This window comes from Rhea americana, unplaced genomic scaffold, assembly GCF_003343005.1.
Source record: "Rhea americana isolate MKP2758 unplaced genomic scaffold, rheAme1 scaffold_252, whole genome shotgun sequence".
NCBI classification, from domain to species: domain Eukaryota; kingdom Metazoa; phylum Chordata; class Aves; order Rheiformes; family Rheidae; genus Rhea; species Rhea americana.
Genome location: NW_028186371.1, coordinates 786,434 through 802,686, shown reverse-complemented (window position 1 = coordinate 802,686; position 16,253 = coordinate 786,434). Strand labels below are relative to the sequence as shown.

The 16,253-nt window shown below is 37.7% G+C and overlaps 1 protein-coding gene across 4 annotated transcripts in view; it reads left to right on the top strand.

Annotated features, from left to right (window-relative positions):
* The window catches only part of MET (MET proto-oncogene, receptor tyrosine kinase), a 90,524-nt gene that overhangs the window by 26,575 nt on the left and 47,696 nt on the right, over positions 1 to 16,253 (top strand). For all 4 annotated transcript variants that reach the window (XM_085307095.1, XM_085307094.1, XM_085307092.1 and 1 more), the window contains exon 3: positions 7,398 to 7,589. In XM_085307095.1, the coding sequence (XP_085163221.1) occupies positions 7,398 to 7,589 (192 nt within the window). The remainder of the gene's footprint in view (positions 1 to 7,397; positions 7,590 to 16,253) is intronic.

The window sequence follows — 16,253 nt, the reverse complement described above, 5'->3', positions numbered from 1 at the left end:
GTTTGTTTGTTTGTTTGTTTCTTTCTTTCTTTCTTTCTTTCTTCAGAGTTTCTGAAGACTCTTAAGTAACTCCAAGTGCTAGAATTGGGCTGAGAAGATTTTCTCATCCTGTGTAACTTTGCAAAATTTGAAAAGCGTTACTGTCCGAAAACAAGAGAGCTACAAAATGTAGACTAGTAGATTTGCAGCAATGAGGTCATTCATTCAGAAATGTGTAAGATTCATGTCTACGACATTTTTCCGTGGTTCAAACCGAAGTCTAAGTCTCCTTTCACTGCAGTTTAGGTTTCTCTCTACTCTACTGATGGTTATTGTGCAATGGGACTRTATCAGTCCCTCCTGAGAGAACTGTTCAGATTTTTTGTATATAATTCCATGTTCCAGAGAAAGAGAAGCTAATTCTGTTGTGCACTGCATGCAAATCTTCCAAGTCCCACCTATCTTTGGTAGTGAGTTAAGACATACAAGTTAGGAACTAATTTCCCTCAGTTTCTGGTATCAAATGATAGAAATACCTCCAGAAGGTCTCATCCATAAGATACTGTGCTATCTTAAGAGGCTAACAGGCTTTCCATTTCTGTCTCTGCATGACACCTTTTTTATCCTGTCTACATCTAGAATGTAAAACCTGACAAAACACACATCTGCCTTTCAGGTCACTCAGCACCAATCTAACCTCAGCAGTTTCTTTGCTTACGCTTTGATCTGACTCAGGATCCTGTACCACCTTCCTTATTGCTCACTAAAAGAACWGCAGGTAATTAGTATCCAAGAGACAGTTGTGCTACTTGCACTTTTTAGGTGGCATGTGGGTTTCTGATCTCATGCTGCTTTTACAACAGAGTTGAATTACTCCTGATTTCCATGGATGGAAGTAAAGCCAGAGTCAAATCCCATATCAAATTAAAAAAAAAATACCATTAAGAAAGAAGATCCATGACATAAATGGTTAAGAAAGAAACTGTAGGTAACAAAGAAATATACGTAGAACAAGATATGCAGTAGGTAAAAATAATGMAATGTTATAGGAGGAATGATGTTGGGGAAAGCAAGTAACATCTTAGGGAAGATGTTACTCTGGTTTTATAAAACAATGACGTAAAATAGGGCAAATTACATGAATTTCTCCTACCTTCTGGCCTCCTTTCTATCTCACGTCTCTTGCACCACTATTTTGGCTAGACTTGCAGCTGTTGTGCAATGTTATCCTGGAATAAGAGTCTCCACACTTGACATTATCTTAGGATGACTGTTCTACTTTAAGTTCACAGCGTCTCTATTCCACCACAACTTCCGTGTAAATAAGAACTTATGTGAAAAAAAGCACTTCATGTACAGTACAAATGTACAGCAAAACTATTTTATCATCTCCCATGCCTTATTTTATTTAATCAAACTGAATAATTAATCAACACCTCTCCTTTGATAATCTGTATACTGAGTTAAATGTTAAATTAATATAAGGGAAATGGGCAAAATACAAAGATTATTTAGATCTATTTTATCTGCTAAATCAATAGGATTTACTTAGTGCTAATGCACTAACCAGATTATGAAAACTAATGCACCACTGTTCAATGACAAAAGCAAATAACTCTTTGAATCATCTTGACAATAGAACATGTAATCATTTTAATTTGTATTACCTAATTACTTTTAACATGGGTGTCTTTTTACCTTATTACCTTAAGTGAAGCTCACCCCAGGAACCTCCTTCCCCACCTCATTTTAGCAGTGAAGTAGATCAAAGTAACAAGTATTGGGAGTTAGTAGGATGATACTGTGTAAAATTTTACATCAGTGGAGTTTTTTSTTTAAAAAATTTCTCTTCCTCTGGGGTCAGAATTACGTTCAAGTAATCCTTCCATTGATTTCAGTGAGTTCAATGAGTTAAAGTTGAAAGTATAGCTTAAAGGTAAAATTTCCCTCAATAATTTCCACTAAATTTTTCCTTATTTTGCAGTGCATACTATTTTGAAGGGTTGGTTTTCCTGTGTAAATCAGACTATGTGCAGGCAGTAGCAACACCTAGTAGTGGCTACTGTGCTGTTAGGATTGCCTGACTGTTTCCATCTGAAAGGACGCTTTCTAGTTGTTTGCTTAYTCTTCAAGTCTCACTTTGTAGCTGAGATGTGAAAAGTTTGCTCTCGAGAAAGAAATATTTCTTCTGTATTTTATTAAAAAAAAATCTTTCAATCGTTTTCAAATACATGAGGAATAAGGTGAAGAAGAGGAAAAAGGAGGGAAGCAATTCTTTGCTTAGGAAGRAAGAGAAACAACTCTTTCACCAATTATAGTAAGGCTTCAGTGCCTCAGGAGAAGTTCTTAGAAGCTGGAGAATCCAATCCACTGCCCTTGGACATGTTCATTTCTCTCACTGAACACTGAATTGTGTTCACAGCACCTAAACACTCAGCATGTCTTTCACTGCTCAAGAAGAAATCAGAAGCATAGTGGATCTGTTTCTAGGGAATCATTTGGCACAGAAATTTGGGCTAGTAAACCTGGCTCATTCTATTAATTTTTTTTCTCCTACTTAAGGATTATAAGAGTTACTTGGTAACAATTTCTGCTGTTACTCTGCAGAAATCAKTTTTTAAAATGACATAGCATTTTAAATAATACTTTCTCTAGTGATGTGACTTCTGACTGATTCTGCTCCACTTTTCCAGAAAAGCAGCCAATGAATTTTTACAGGACAAATTTCATTCATTGCAAGGACACTGCAAGAYCATGGAGCAAGAGCAAGAACATGGATATTGCATAGATATTTGTCAAACTAGTGCCTAAAGGAAAAAGARAGATTACAACCTATCTAGTATTTATCACGACCATACAGATAAGGAAATAAATAGTCTTTCTGTGTTTAAGAGCAGTGGGTGGGTGTTCACTGTATAACCCCAGCAGACTATTCTAGCCTGGCTTCTGTGGAGTTCCTACTGTAAATRATAGCTGACTAGTCCTTTTGGGATACCTCTTTACAAGGACATAATGGTCCCATCAATAAAATGTGTGCAATAGTTCAATAGGAAAAACTCAAGCTCTTCACTGATAATATACAGTTAAAGAAATGAAAACAGGAGCATAGAAATATTATGTGATCTTGGTGCCAAAAAAGAACATTGTTCACATGGATCTGGCCTGCTATTGAAGGAAAATACAACATAAAACCACAGTATGGATGAAAGGCAATTGCTATTTACTCATACATAGCTGCTTCTCTTGGAAATGCAGCAGCAAGTTCTGGGAACTCATGTCACTATTGTGCCAAGCCAGTGAGCCAGTGGGTGGTGTTCCTCATGTTTTTTACACAGAAGTGTAAAACAGGAGATACAGGTTCTAATACCCACCCTCCAATAAGCCCCCTCTATGACACTGATAAAGTCATTCATCCTCTCCAGATGATGTCCTGGCTTCACCAGTTTTAATGGGGCCTTGGAGATACTGCTTTTCTCACTTGAACAGAGGCAAACTACCCAGAAAACACAAATGTATGATAGATTAGCAAAAGTTTGTTTACTAAGAATCTACAAAAAAAATTAGAAAAATCTATCAAGGTTCCTCTGTTTTCCTCATAGTTACTGTTCCCATTCAGAGGCTACTTGTACATGTAAATTCTTCATCTTCACCTAGCAGGACACASTAATTCAGATTAATACTTCTGCATCAGAAGAGATAAGAAACTGTTCTGGAGATTCCCTAAATGTCTTCTCCATTTCAAATTGGCTTGGAAATCAATCTGATATGTAGAATCATCTATTCATTCACTCTGTACCACTGTTATTCTTTGAAAATGGATGTTCACCATTTGCAGATATCAGAAGCCAGCCCGTTCAGCATTAGCTCACGCCCATGCTCCATTTTATGCCACAGAAATGCTCAAAGAAGTGTTCTGTGATCTTCTTTTGGGTGCCCAGTTGTCTTGAGGGAGTCACGTCTCTGAGCTAAACTCAAGATCTGTAGCAGAAAACAAGAGTTGATATTTAGGAATGMGATTCCTGAAAACCGGCAAGTCATATAAACAGTAAGAAATGAGACTCCTACCTATTCTCATTTTTACGTGAGTGCTCCTTCCAAACTGGAATATTTTATGCTTGATGTTAGTAAATTCTATCTAGTTACTTTCAGCCCATTTCTCCAATTTGTCAAATTGATTTTAAAATCTAATGGTGTCCTCCAAMTTGCTTGCAAGACAGCATGAGATGTACTGCAGTGGTAAAAAAATCATTAATTGCTAGTTTATTCAAGGCATTAAACTTAATTTCACTTTCTAATTGAGCACAGCACTTAATTAAGAAAAGCAGTTTTTGGCCAGCTCTAGAAAAAGAGGCCTGGAGGAATGCTTGCTGAACTGTTTCTTCAAATTGCATTCACCTCAAATATCAGAAAATCCTACAAAATATTCTTAGTTAAAAGTTTTTATTTTTTTCCCCTGTGTCTAGTTATTCCTACAGGCTATTTTCAGTTCTGACACTTACCTAACTGGGTTTTTTTAGAGATTTAGTTTTGCGTTAAGACTTTCACCCTGCTTTACACTTTTGATTTCAAATGTGCAACTCTGTCAGAAATACTATTTTTATGCCAGTTATATAGGATGTATAAMTCATCAGTTAGCTGCCAAGCAATGGCACCTCCTGATAGGCCAGCTCAAAGATACCTAGAGACTTTTTTTGATATGTTTGTCTTCCATGGACTGGATCCAGGGTAAATTCCCAAGCAACACAACTTCCCCTAAGAACAAATAAGATAGCTGCGTTATCTCCTGCCCTTTCTGGGCAGGGGCAGCGCTTGCCCACACCTCGTTGCATTCCAGAGGCACACCTAGAGCGAATTCACAGAGCCGTGAATCACCCCCAAGGCTGGCACCTCTCACCGCACCGCAGAAGCGGCGGAGCCCGGTCCGAGCGCTTGCCSTGTGCTCTGAGTGTCCACTTCAATAGCTGTGGGATTTGTCACTGGAACTTGGCATAATAGCCAGAGTGCATCATCTGACATCAGTCATTTTTCCACATTGACGGCCAAATGGATACTTATGTGTGTACTAGGGAAGAGGGGGAGAGAGAGAGACTCAATCTTCAAAGAGTTAATTTAAAGCAGCTTCTTTTCCCAACCGCGTTATCAATCTTCCTTTAGCTTTCTGAGTAGCCTTTTAATCTCTGTATTCCTACTCTTAGATCAAAGCATTCATATTTCTGAGATAACTAACCTTACATTATAGTTAATCCATGAAGCACCACGTTTTATAAGAAAGCCATATGTGGAACAGTCTGCAAGTCCTTGGGCAGATACCCAAAATTACAGCATCTCTGAAGAAGGCTGTTCTAACTTTGAGGAAGCTAGGAAAGGTGTCAGGGCAAGGAGAAAAATCTAGCCACTTGCTAAAAAGAGCTTGAACAGTTTCATGAGGACTATCAAGATGTTCAAACCATGTTAACATGACATGTAAGAGAAAGTACTTTTTTTAAGTTTAGCACAGAAACATCTGAGCCCAAAGTTATTTGCTTATGGAAGAAAAAGACTTATGGTGAAGAGCAGAGGTCCCAAGTTGGGGGAGGGCAAAATGAGAGATCGGCCTCGTTTCAAAAAGCATGAAAACTGTATATCTTTCTGCATTTGAACTATGCATACTCATTGTATGAGTAATCTTCACACAGACATTTCACAAATACTTTTAGACTGGGTAGGATACGAGTGCAAAAGAATAATGCTTGGAGCTTGTTTGTTGGCCAAAATGAAGAAAAGCCAAATTTGTCCCCTCTTTATGTGTTAGTCAAATACTGGGCTAAGAATATTTTAAGTATGTTCAACRATTACTCAGCGGGCCTAGTGTATAATACTATTTCAGTTTCTGCTGAGCAAGACATACCATACATCTGAGTTGTTCTTGATTGATCTTATAACAGTGTTTTACCTAAATGAAACAGTTGAAACACATTGACAAGGCACCAGGAGAAAAGCTGGCACCACTACTGGCTTCTAAGGAGCACAGGAGCACTTGGCAGTGCTCAGTTCAGGATCACTGTGGTTCAAGAGCAAAGAATTGAGATATTAGGCTAATCGTTTTGTTAACAGAATTTTCAATGTCTTAGGGATTTTCCAGAATTCACCAGAGTTAAACCAGCAAGAAATTACTTATTTACTTTACTGCTTTCTCTCTCATACTACTTTTATTAAAGTAGTAAAAGGAAAACCATCTTAACCTAGAAAATAAGAAAATAAAATTTTAGTCCTGCTTGTTCTTTAAGAGCATGATTTAGATCTAGTAAATTTAGTGGAAAGATTATGATTGACTTTAAAGGGCTTAATTCAAGCTTTAAAAAAGACTTTTTAAACCATATTTGTAACAAAAATCAATAAAAAAGGAGGAAAAATCAACCTCTGTATTGATTTTGACAAAGGAAACCATCGTAAGATCCTTTCTACCCTCTCTGTATGTTTATTTATAAAGTACGTTACAGTGGGAAAAGCTAGATGACTTCCAAATTTAAACTGGTTAGAGATCCTTTAGGGGGTTCCTGGTTATTATCTGTACAATCTCACCAAAACAGATGATGTAGTATCAATAGTAATTAAATTATCAATTAATAGATTACTGTTGAATCATCAGGACAGCAGGTTATATTCTTCTCTAGAGATAACTTAAAGTGTATTGTTTAAGAATTATTCCAATGAAAATTAAAAACATGTATTTTCTATTTCCAAAATGAAAGAGAAAACCCTGCAAATGCAGCAAATATTGGAGTGCACTCAGGATACATAGAGATTGGACAAAACAGTGCATAAGCAATAGAGGATCAATATAACAGCCTAATTGTAAAATGCTGGCTTCCCAATAATGTCATTAAAATACACAATCAGAAATATATTTTTCCTGTTTTCTCTCCCTTTCTCTTTCTCCACCTTTTTTACCTCTTTACTATACGTCCATTGGAAAAAAATGGTGAAAAAGAATAGAAAGAAAAAAGGATTTAAAATTGTTATTTTTATGCAAAAAAGATGAGAAAAGAATTGTAAGTTTTTAGGGAATTGCTTCTTTAAGTATAGGAATAGATACATCATTGTGCAAGTTTTGAGGTTAAAAAATTCTGAAACCGTTGGAGGAAAAACATTATGGAAGTTACTAAAAAAAACTTGATATATATGCTTATATAATCCTCTGGTTAAATAAAGATGCTGTATAGTCTCATTCCTGATGACAGAATAAAAAGTGAAAACATTCCTATAACGTTAAGAAGTCATTGTCTTCCTTGTGGAATATCGTAACTGATGAAGCAATTACATTTGAAACATTTGAAAATACTTTTGGTCAAATGCATTTRTGCTAAATGACTTCACTCTGACAAAGATCTATTCCTACTCATAGAGACAGTACTCATCTGTACTTCATTTTCAAACAGGCTTTTTCAAGAAATGCTTCATACTGCAGAGCACAGGATGATGAATATCGCTTAGAAGTTACGACTCCTTTGCAGAGGGTTGACTTGTTCATGGGCCAGTTCAACAATGTCCTGTTAACCTCAATATCTGTCTTCACCAAAGGGAACCTTACCATTGCTAATCTGGGAACGTCGGAGGGCCGCTTCATGCAGGTAAATGTTGCAGTGATACYCTCGCACTAAGACACATACTGCACAGCAAAAAGTGAGAGACAGTATTACCTCAGACTAGTAGGGCATTATAAAATTGGAATTGCTGATGAAAATGGAGCTGCTGGAACATAAACCAAAGCACTAAAAAGCACATTTGGCATTCTCAGTGTCTAAATGAGCATTGTGTTTTGAAGCAATGCTTTTGGAGTAAGTTCCCCTATGATCACCACTCATTGCAGGCTGGTTTTGCTCATAGAGAGGTTTTGGTGAATAGAAGCTAGACTGCTTGCAAAGGAAAAGAAACTGAAAACTCCATCCTGGAGTTTTTAATATGTATCCTGGCTACATATTAAACATGCACCAACACCAGCCAAGGCAGAAGGATGATTAGTTCTTCGAATAGATTCACATATAAGCTTGCTGTGGTCATTTGGTCTAGGGACTCAGATTAAACCTAGTTCAAAGTAAAATGTCCAGACAGGTTATAGTGAAGATGCAGGAGCCTCAGCATGAGTTGTTTCTGTCTGCTGATCCACTCCTATGGCACCAATTTGCTAACATAGCTCTAGCTGCGAAGTTGAGTTTAGCTCCTCTATTTTCTTTTGAGTTATTCTGAATACAGCCTCTTAGATTTTAGGGCTCTTGCTCATTCTTTTCTCACTCTGTCCTTTCAGACAGCAATTCATTCTGTCCTCAAACAGGATTTCCATAATAAGTGGATAAATCACACTCTGGAGAACTTTGTCTCCCTCCATTGAATACACTACTAACCTAGACAGTTAGATTACACTAGATGCTTTCTTTGCAGGAAACTAAAGAAATAAATCTAACCCGTAAGTCTTTTGAAAAATTAGCAGGCAAAATAAAACATTTGAAAATAAAATATTTTGAAAGCAACAAGGGTTCTTTCTATCTACTCATCTTATTTCCAGCACTAACATTCRACAGTGGCCTCCATGGAGCTCTTGGCTTCTCCAGCTGCAGCAGGGTCTGGTTTTTGGTGCACACCTCAGCCTGGATCCCCTGTGTACCTAAGGAACTGTGTCCTTTTAAAATCTGCCAGTATTATTTTTCTGTCAGTGGGCTCCCTCCAGTGTTGGTAGTCCTTAGCCCTTCTTGGTCTGAAGATTGCAGAAAGTTATCAACATTAGCAATGTTGTTCCTTAACCATCATTAACTGAAACCTGATCAGAAGACCATGATGAGTGCCCTTCCAATTTTCCCATTTCTGATAACCTTCCACTAGAAAAAACACTTGGGCACATCTATCTTTTCATAGACATCTTTGTAAGTCATCAGATAGGATTAGAAAACAAGTCTTCCTTTTTTTCTTTCCCTTACCCCCATTCTCTATCCTTACCATGCACAGTATGTAGGGTATGGGGACATACAGTCTCCAATATTTGTCAGCTCTTGCTATAGGCACCCTTTTTGGACAAAAGATTCCTATACCTCCACGACTGCCTTCTACACAAGCTGTGTGCAGAACCTGCCTGACAACACACAATCTGTACTCTTCCTGCAAGGAGGGAGGTCAAACAAGGAATCTACCACAAAGGACAGATGGAAAAGTGGGGAGAAAAACAGAGCGAATTATATTTTTCTTTCCCTCTAAAATGTATAAATTTAACAAAATGTTCAGTGACAAGTCAGCTAATTTTACCTGAACTTCTCATGATGTCTTTGTCATCTTTAAGCTGCAGGTAGTCTTCAGTGCAAGAAAGGCAAATGCTGAGAGTTACATATTGAGCACAGGAGCAACCTCTGTTCTTAAATGTTACTACCGGTTCACACAGTGAACATGAGCAACATGTTTAGCCTTTYTGAAGCCATTTCCTTATCTACAAAATACAGTTAATAACAGTTGCTGTCTTTTTTATAACGTTTGTTCTGGGCTGGGACAAAGTTTTTAGGGAGATTTAGTAGAAAGAGCAAAGCGGCATTATTTTTATTAGTAACATTGTTTGAATTATTCAATCAAGTCCTGCACCAGACACTTCATTCAGACTTTTGTCCAACTCCTGGAACAATTAAAATATTTCCAGGATACATTTCCCATTCTAAGCTCAGTTACAGATCAAAAGAAAGGCTATTGTGTAAACTGCACATTGCCATTAGCAGAAATATTCTCATCATTGAATTAGATTGGCTTGAGTTACAGAGGGAAGTTAGCACTGGGCTTACATTGTAAAAAGTATGAGCTCTTTTTTGGAGGGTTTTGTGCAACCAGCAAGAAAATAAACACATTGACTACCTTTAATGACACTACCTCCAACTAAAAGACTTAGGGTTCTTCTTCCCCCCTTTCCCTCCCCCCCCCCTTCAAAATCACCTTGGAAAAGATACTAGATCTCCAGGACACAGGATAGATAGCATTTTCCAGAATTTAATATTCACTTACATTAAATCTTTTTTTTACACTAATAGTTATCTAGGAAGTGCTTTCAAACATGTTCATTAGCAAATGCCCAACTAAAGCAGATTTGCAATAGAGTTTCTATGGAAATACAGCTATTAACTGCAATGAGATGTAGATCATTAAAGATGGAGCTATCAAATTAGCATTACTGAGGTATAATGGTTAAAAAAAATCAGAGTAATCTAATGATGACTTGATTCATCAAAACAATACCCCTAACCCACATTTCTTAGCAAAGAGATATAATGATGTTTTTCGTTGTTGTATTCACAAATCTACTAGAGCATAATGCAAAGGAGCCTCAGGTTTTATCTTTTTCATGCTCAATTTTTGCACAATTTGCTATTTACACTCATATTTTTAGTTCATTGTTTTTTTGTACATGGAGAAGGTAGACTTTTTMTGTGCAATCTACTTGTTATTATTCACAGTTGATTATTTCCCTTCGGAAATAGAATTGCTTTCGGAGGTAATTAGTTGCAAAATTCTCTCTCTCAGGGACCCTCTTTTAAATCTTGTTATATTGTGTTAATATCTTAACAAGACCATCAAGACCATATTTTCATGGCAAATATTTAAAAGCAAAATAACAAAATATTCACATACAGATTTCTAAAGTTGGAAACTCAGTTCAGCTCTTCCAGTGTATCCAGGAGCCTAGTTCCTCTTGTGTCTAGTTCCTCATTCTTTAAAATACCAAATCCTAAGTTCATATTTAGGGAGCTTGATTTGTGGCATAAATTTCAGCAATAGCTGTCCTCCAARAGGTTAATAAAATATAGTAGTTCAGTGCCTCTGGCTCTGAAAACTGTACCCTGAAGTGCCCAAATATGAAACACAAGAGAAACTAATGAACAGTTTGGCTATATTAATTTAGTTTTTATAAATTATTAAGAAATACTTTGTGGGAAAAGCTTGAAAAACTGATCACATCTCCTAAATTGAACTGAAGTTCCAAACCTATGCTGTGGAAACCAGTAGGTGCAGCAGCAAGCACTGATGCTCAGTCCCAGACACATGTATTTGAAAATGTTTCTCACATTCTCCCCATATACTTCTTTATACTTGATTAGCAACTAACCACTTGGTTACTTTCTTTCTTTCCTTGTTTTTACTGTCTTWCCATACCCTTCTACTTTTTCTTCTGTTCATTAATTTCTGCCTTCCTACAAACCCCTCATCTCTGACTCCATCTATTCCAGTCGGTAAATCACACAATAATATCACATTACTGAAAAATCAGCAGAAGATTTAATATGTCATTTTTGAGACCAAAATTTTTCATTCTTTAAATGACAGGTAGCTGGTTCTGTTTTTTTCATGTATTTAGAGCTGAATCACAATGAATAGTTCCTATCTTTATAAGTGATTCTATTGAAGTTTATGACATTACCCACTACTATTGTGCTAATGACCCAAATCATATCAGAAGATAGCCTGTGTTTTGCTTCTTTAAAATAAACATCTGAGGAGTGAATATTTGGAATGCAAAAGCAGMTTTTTATCCAGCCAGTGAATACTCACCTGATATTTACTGCTGATTCCTTTAGTTAGAATAAATARAATTATTCCTTTTAACAGCTCTGGAAATCACTAACACTGAGAAGGAAACACAGCCTCCTTCACTAAATGCATATTTTTTCATCCAAAATCTAAAACTAAAATCATATTGATCTAGATGGTCCAAATACAGAAGATTCATGAGCTCTGTTAAGGAGGATAATTGGGGCCAGGAGGTAAATTCCAAAGATCTCCTGGAGAGTAATTGCAGCCCATTGACATACTGAGCATGTTTTGGCTGAATCAGAAGTGTTAAACCTGTATTTGGCCACAAAAAGATTGGTGTTTGCAGTTTACTAAATATTGTGGCGTTTCTGTTACAAAACAGAGCAGTAATAATTTTTCTAAGACAGCTGACATGCATGAGACGGATAAGAAAAATGGTTTTACTTCCTTCCTAACCTAGAGCCTGACAACAACCTTTTCTCTCCCTCTTTCTTTTTTTTCTGTTGAAAAGTTGCAGCTGTTTCGGCCCTTCTTATTGTGCTTGTTTTCAGAGTGTGACTGGGAACATAAGCTGAAAGTACAGCTGTTGGGTGCAAAGTGAATCAGGTATTTCACAGTAGTTATTTGATTAGAAAATAGCATACAGTCACACTGCTATAGTTGTGGAATCAGATTTTCAGCCGATGTAAATCAGTCTTACTCCACTCAAGTCAAAGAAACTGTGCTGAGAGTATGACTCATGACTGGGAAAGACACTTTCATTAGCAGCCAGTATTTTGGGGAAACAATAGTTTGTTACAAAACCCCCATATTATATTGAGCCAAAATATCTTCTGCTCAGTTCCAAGATGAAACTTTTCTTCCCCGAAGTTTGATATTGTTTCAGAGAGTGATTTGGGGGTGATTAAGAAAAGGGCAAGGTTCTTCAGGAAAGAGGAAATCTTTCTGATAGCTCTAGGGAGAGTGGGATTCAGGAAACCTTAAAAAGATTTGTTCTGAAAAGCTCAATGTGGTACCTGTAAGCAAGCGACTGACGCCTCTGATGTATGCAGAAGCTGATTTTAGGTATGATACTATGTTTGGAAGCAGAATACTGTTACATGCTGCCTATGACTGAAGGTGGCCTCGACAAGGTRAAGTCCAAGCAAACGTTTTGCTCATTGGTGAGCTACTTCAGGAAGAAGGAGATAGGGAAGTTTTCATTGTAAGTTTTGTAATTATTACAGGCAGCCACTCTCTTCAGATGAAATTTTGGCAGGAGGGTCATATTACTCARGGACCTTCTGACTATAGCAGTGAAACTCTGTGCAGCAGGGCAGAGGGAGCCCAGGCAGTGCTGCTTTGGGGGCTGCCCATGGAGGGAGGAGCTTCCCATGGATTCACTCATCTTCACGRCAGAGGAGGAGGTCCATCCTGTTGCTTCTGGAGAAACAGCAAGTGTCTTTCTCAGAGGTATACAGGCACTCTGATGTAAAGTCAGCCACATGCTGGCTTCAGCCCTGTCCAGTCTGGCTGGATAAGAGCCAGCTCTAGTTGAGAAGCCAAGAGTTAGCAAAACATGATCACACACTGTCTTGTCTGAACAGTATCTGGATTGAAAATTGCTTGGAGCACAAGGACCGAAGCATGAGCAGGGACTCGTGATCGCACAGATATGCCTCACTGGCTTGAAGCACGTCTCACACAATAGACACTCACCCTCCATGGGGCCTCTCTGCACATCTTTACACAAMACAATAAAGAATAATAAGCTTTATTCACAGCACCCATTATATCCCAGTATTTTAAATCAGGTTTTTCACATGCAAAGGTGTGTATGGGGTTAGAGTAAAGGTTCAAGGAGCCAGATGTGCCATCTCTGATAGTGATCAGGCTGCTTAAGGGAGGAGCATGAGTCAGGCAAACATACAGAGACACTTTTCCGAGTACCCTCCTGCTCCCGGCACACTGCGGCCCAGAGATTTCCTGAGCTGGACATTGTATCCACATCTGGTATTTAATAAACCTTGATAGACTTCATTTCCATGGATTTTACTTACTGCTTTTTGAAATTATTTGTTCTTTTGTCCTCCACAATATCCTGTGACAATGAGTTTTATAATTTCATTATGCTCTGAATGATGAAGAGCTTCCTTTGGGGTTTTCTTAACCTGCTGCCTTACCATTTCATTTGGTGCCCCTAGTTCTGTATGATGAGGAATAAGGACTGGGCTCTCACTGATCTGTGATCTGGGAAATTTTAACAGGCTGAATGCAAATCTATTGGCTTTCATAGCCGAATGGACAGCACGCTTAATAGCCACACTGATTTTCCAGGAATGCTTATGATTAAAAACAAACAAAACCAAGACCAAACTATAAGACACACATCTCATTTCCCTGTCAAGGGATAAATTAGCATGTGTCATAGCTGGTTTCGGAGGTTAGATGCCAGGGAATATAATATGTTACTGAAATGAGTATAGTCAAAGAAAATCACATCTGCTTTTTATTTGGTAACTACGCTCGGAGCCTGATAAGCTATGTCCCAGAATTCAGTAAGAAGAGAGCCAACTCTTCAGTATGGCTTCCCTCTTGCAAACAACAGGCCTTGCTGCTTCAGGAACGGAGGCTTGTACCCATTGCACCTATTAACGACATGAGCTTCAGTGCTAAGAAGCACAGAGCTTTGCATCTTTTAGCATAGTAATTCAAATCCAGTTCATACCACTGCACACTGGAAGTTATTTCTGCCTTCAGATTGATCAAACTTCTTTTGATCTAGTTCATTTCCTTCTAGACAAATACAGCCATAACAAAACTCACCAGTGTAAATGGTAAGCCACACTGGAAGCAAGTGCGAGGAGGCCAAGAAATAAATGAGCATTGAGTTTTATTCTGACAGGGCTGGAAGGAGGAAAGGGTGATGGGGTAATGGTGAACTCATCAAAAAGTCTTTCAGTGCCTGTTTCTGCCTGTCCTCAGTAGACCAGTTACCAACCTGGCTTTCAGTACTGGTAATCTGACCTACTTAAGGCTAAATGCAAAATATAAACAAACACATGATTTACAGGAATGTGATTAGTTGTGATTCTTTCCACTTTACTATTTTTAAACCATCAGATATCAGTGTCAAAATCTACATAAATAACATTTTTGTATATAGGGTTCACTATGTAACAGGTTTTAGAATAGCAGTCTTGCCTTTGTGGTAAAGAAAGAGTCTTCATGCTCCCACAGAATATCAAATATTGCATACTRCTCGATCTATAGAGTCAAATTAAAATTAACACCTGGTGCTGAATAGTTGTTTTGAAAGCACACATGTTTTAATATTCAGTTCCAATAGAAAAGCTTACACCCTTCAGCRCAGATCCATTGTACTCTCGATGGATTAGAATGATATACAGCGTTCAGTAAGCTACATATGTGCCCTTTGCAAGGCTATGCTGCATATCCTGGGGCATTTGAGGCATTATACAATAAAGTTAGCCCTGAGCCTATCTCCGCTGGGTAATGGCCTCCACCTGCCAGACATCTAGGGAAAAAATAACAATATGATACTTAGATGGAATTGCTTTAAGAAGGCCTCTCATTTTTGCAGAAGATATTTCGACATGCACACAGTAACATTTGTAATACAATCCTGCTGACTAGCAGGACTAGGCATCCGAATGATTAAAAAAAAATGTTGCATGCTGCTTTTTAACTGAAATTACTACAGTCTTAATTTGCAAAATTATCTATAAATTAACCTACAATCAAGTCTTCTGACTTAAGACTGACTGATGGTAATGAAAGAATATTTAAATTAATTCATTTGGTGTTCATGGACTTGAGTGATCAGTGACTTCCATTATAAAGGATATATTAATTAATCTGTTTTCCCTTATCTTCACAAAAGTATGCTGAAAGATTTTATGTAAATATATATAATATATATATTTGTGCCTATTATGTGCCTTTTCTGAACAGCAAGAGTAAACATGCGAGTAAATTAAGCTGTCTTCTTAGTGTTTTACTTGAGTATCCATGTTCTTCTTAGAGGACTTAAATATTTTCTTGCTTTGAGAAGGATGTGTCGGGATGTGTTACTRGTTATGAATATACTTTTCAGGAGGATTACTTGTAAGAACATAAGATCAGCCACACTAATTCAGATCATGGGTCCACGCAGCTCAATGCTTTGTCTTCAACTGTGATGACAAGTGGATACATAGGGATGAGGGAAAACATATATAGCACCTCCTCTTCCAAGCCTCCAATTATTTTCAGTTCTGGGGATTTCCTGGGYATAGCCAGTTTTGTAAACTCCAGTGGTGCTCTTCTCCATGTGTGGAGTTTCTCTTGCATGTACAGTCTCCGCACATTCACATTCTTTAGCAAAGATTTACATAGGTCCAGCACATACTGCCAAGTAGCCTTCTGTTTGCTTTGAATTTGACTCTCACTTTTACCTTTTGATGGTGTATAGCTTTTTTATTGGATGAGACAGTCATTGGATTAGATGGCCAGTCTCTATCCACTCCCTCCTGACAGGGAGATTCTGCGTGCTTTTATCATATCCTCCCGTCTTTACTACTCAGTCATTCTTCATGGGGCACCCATTTCAGCCTTTTGATCATGTCTCTTGCCCTTCTCTGAACCTTTCCCAGTTCTAACATGTTTTTTGTGTGATGAAGCAACCAAAGAATTCTAGGAGTGGGCCAGCCATAGATTTATATAATGACATAAGAAGTTTTCTGTTTTGTTCTCTAATT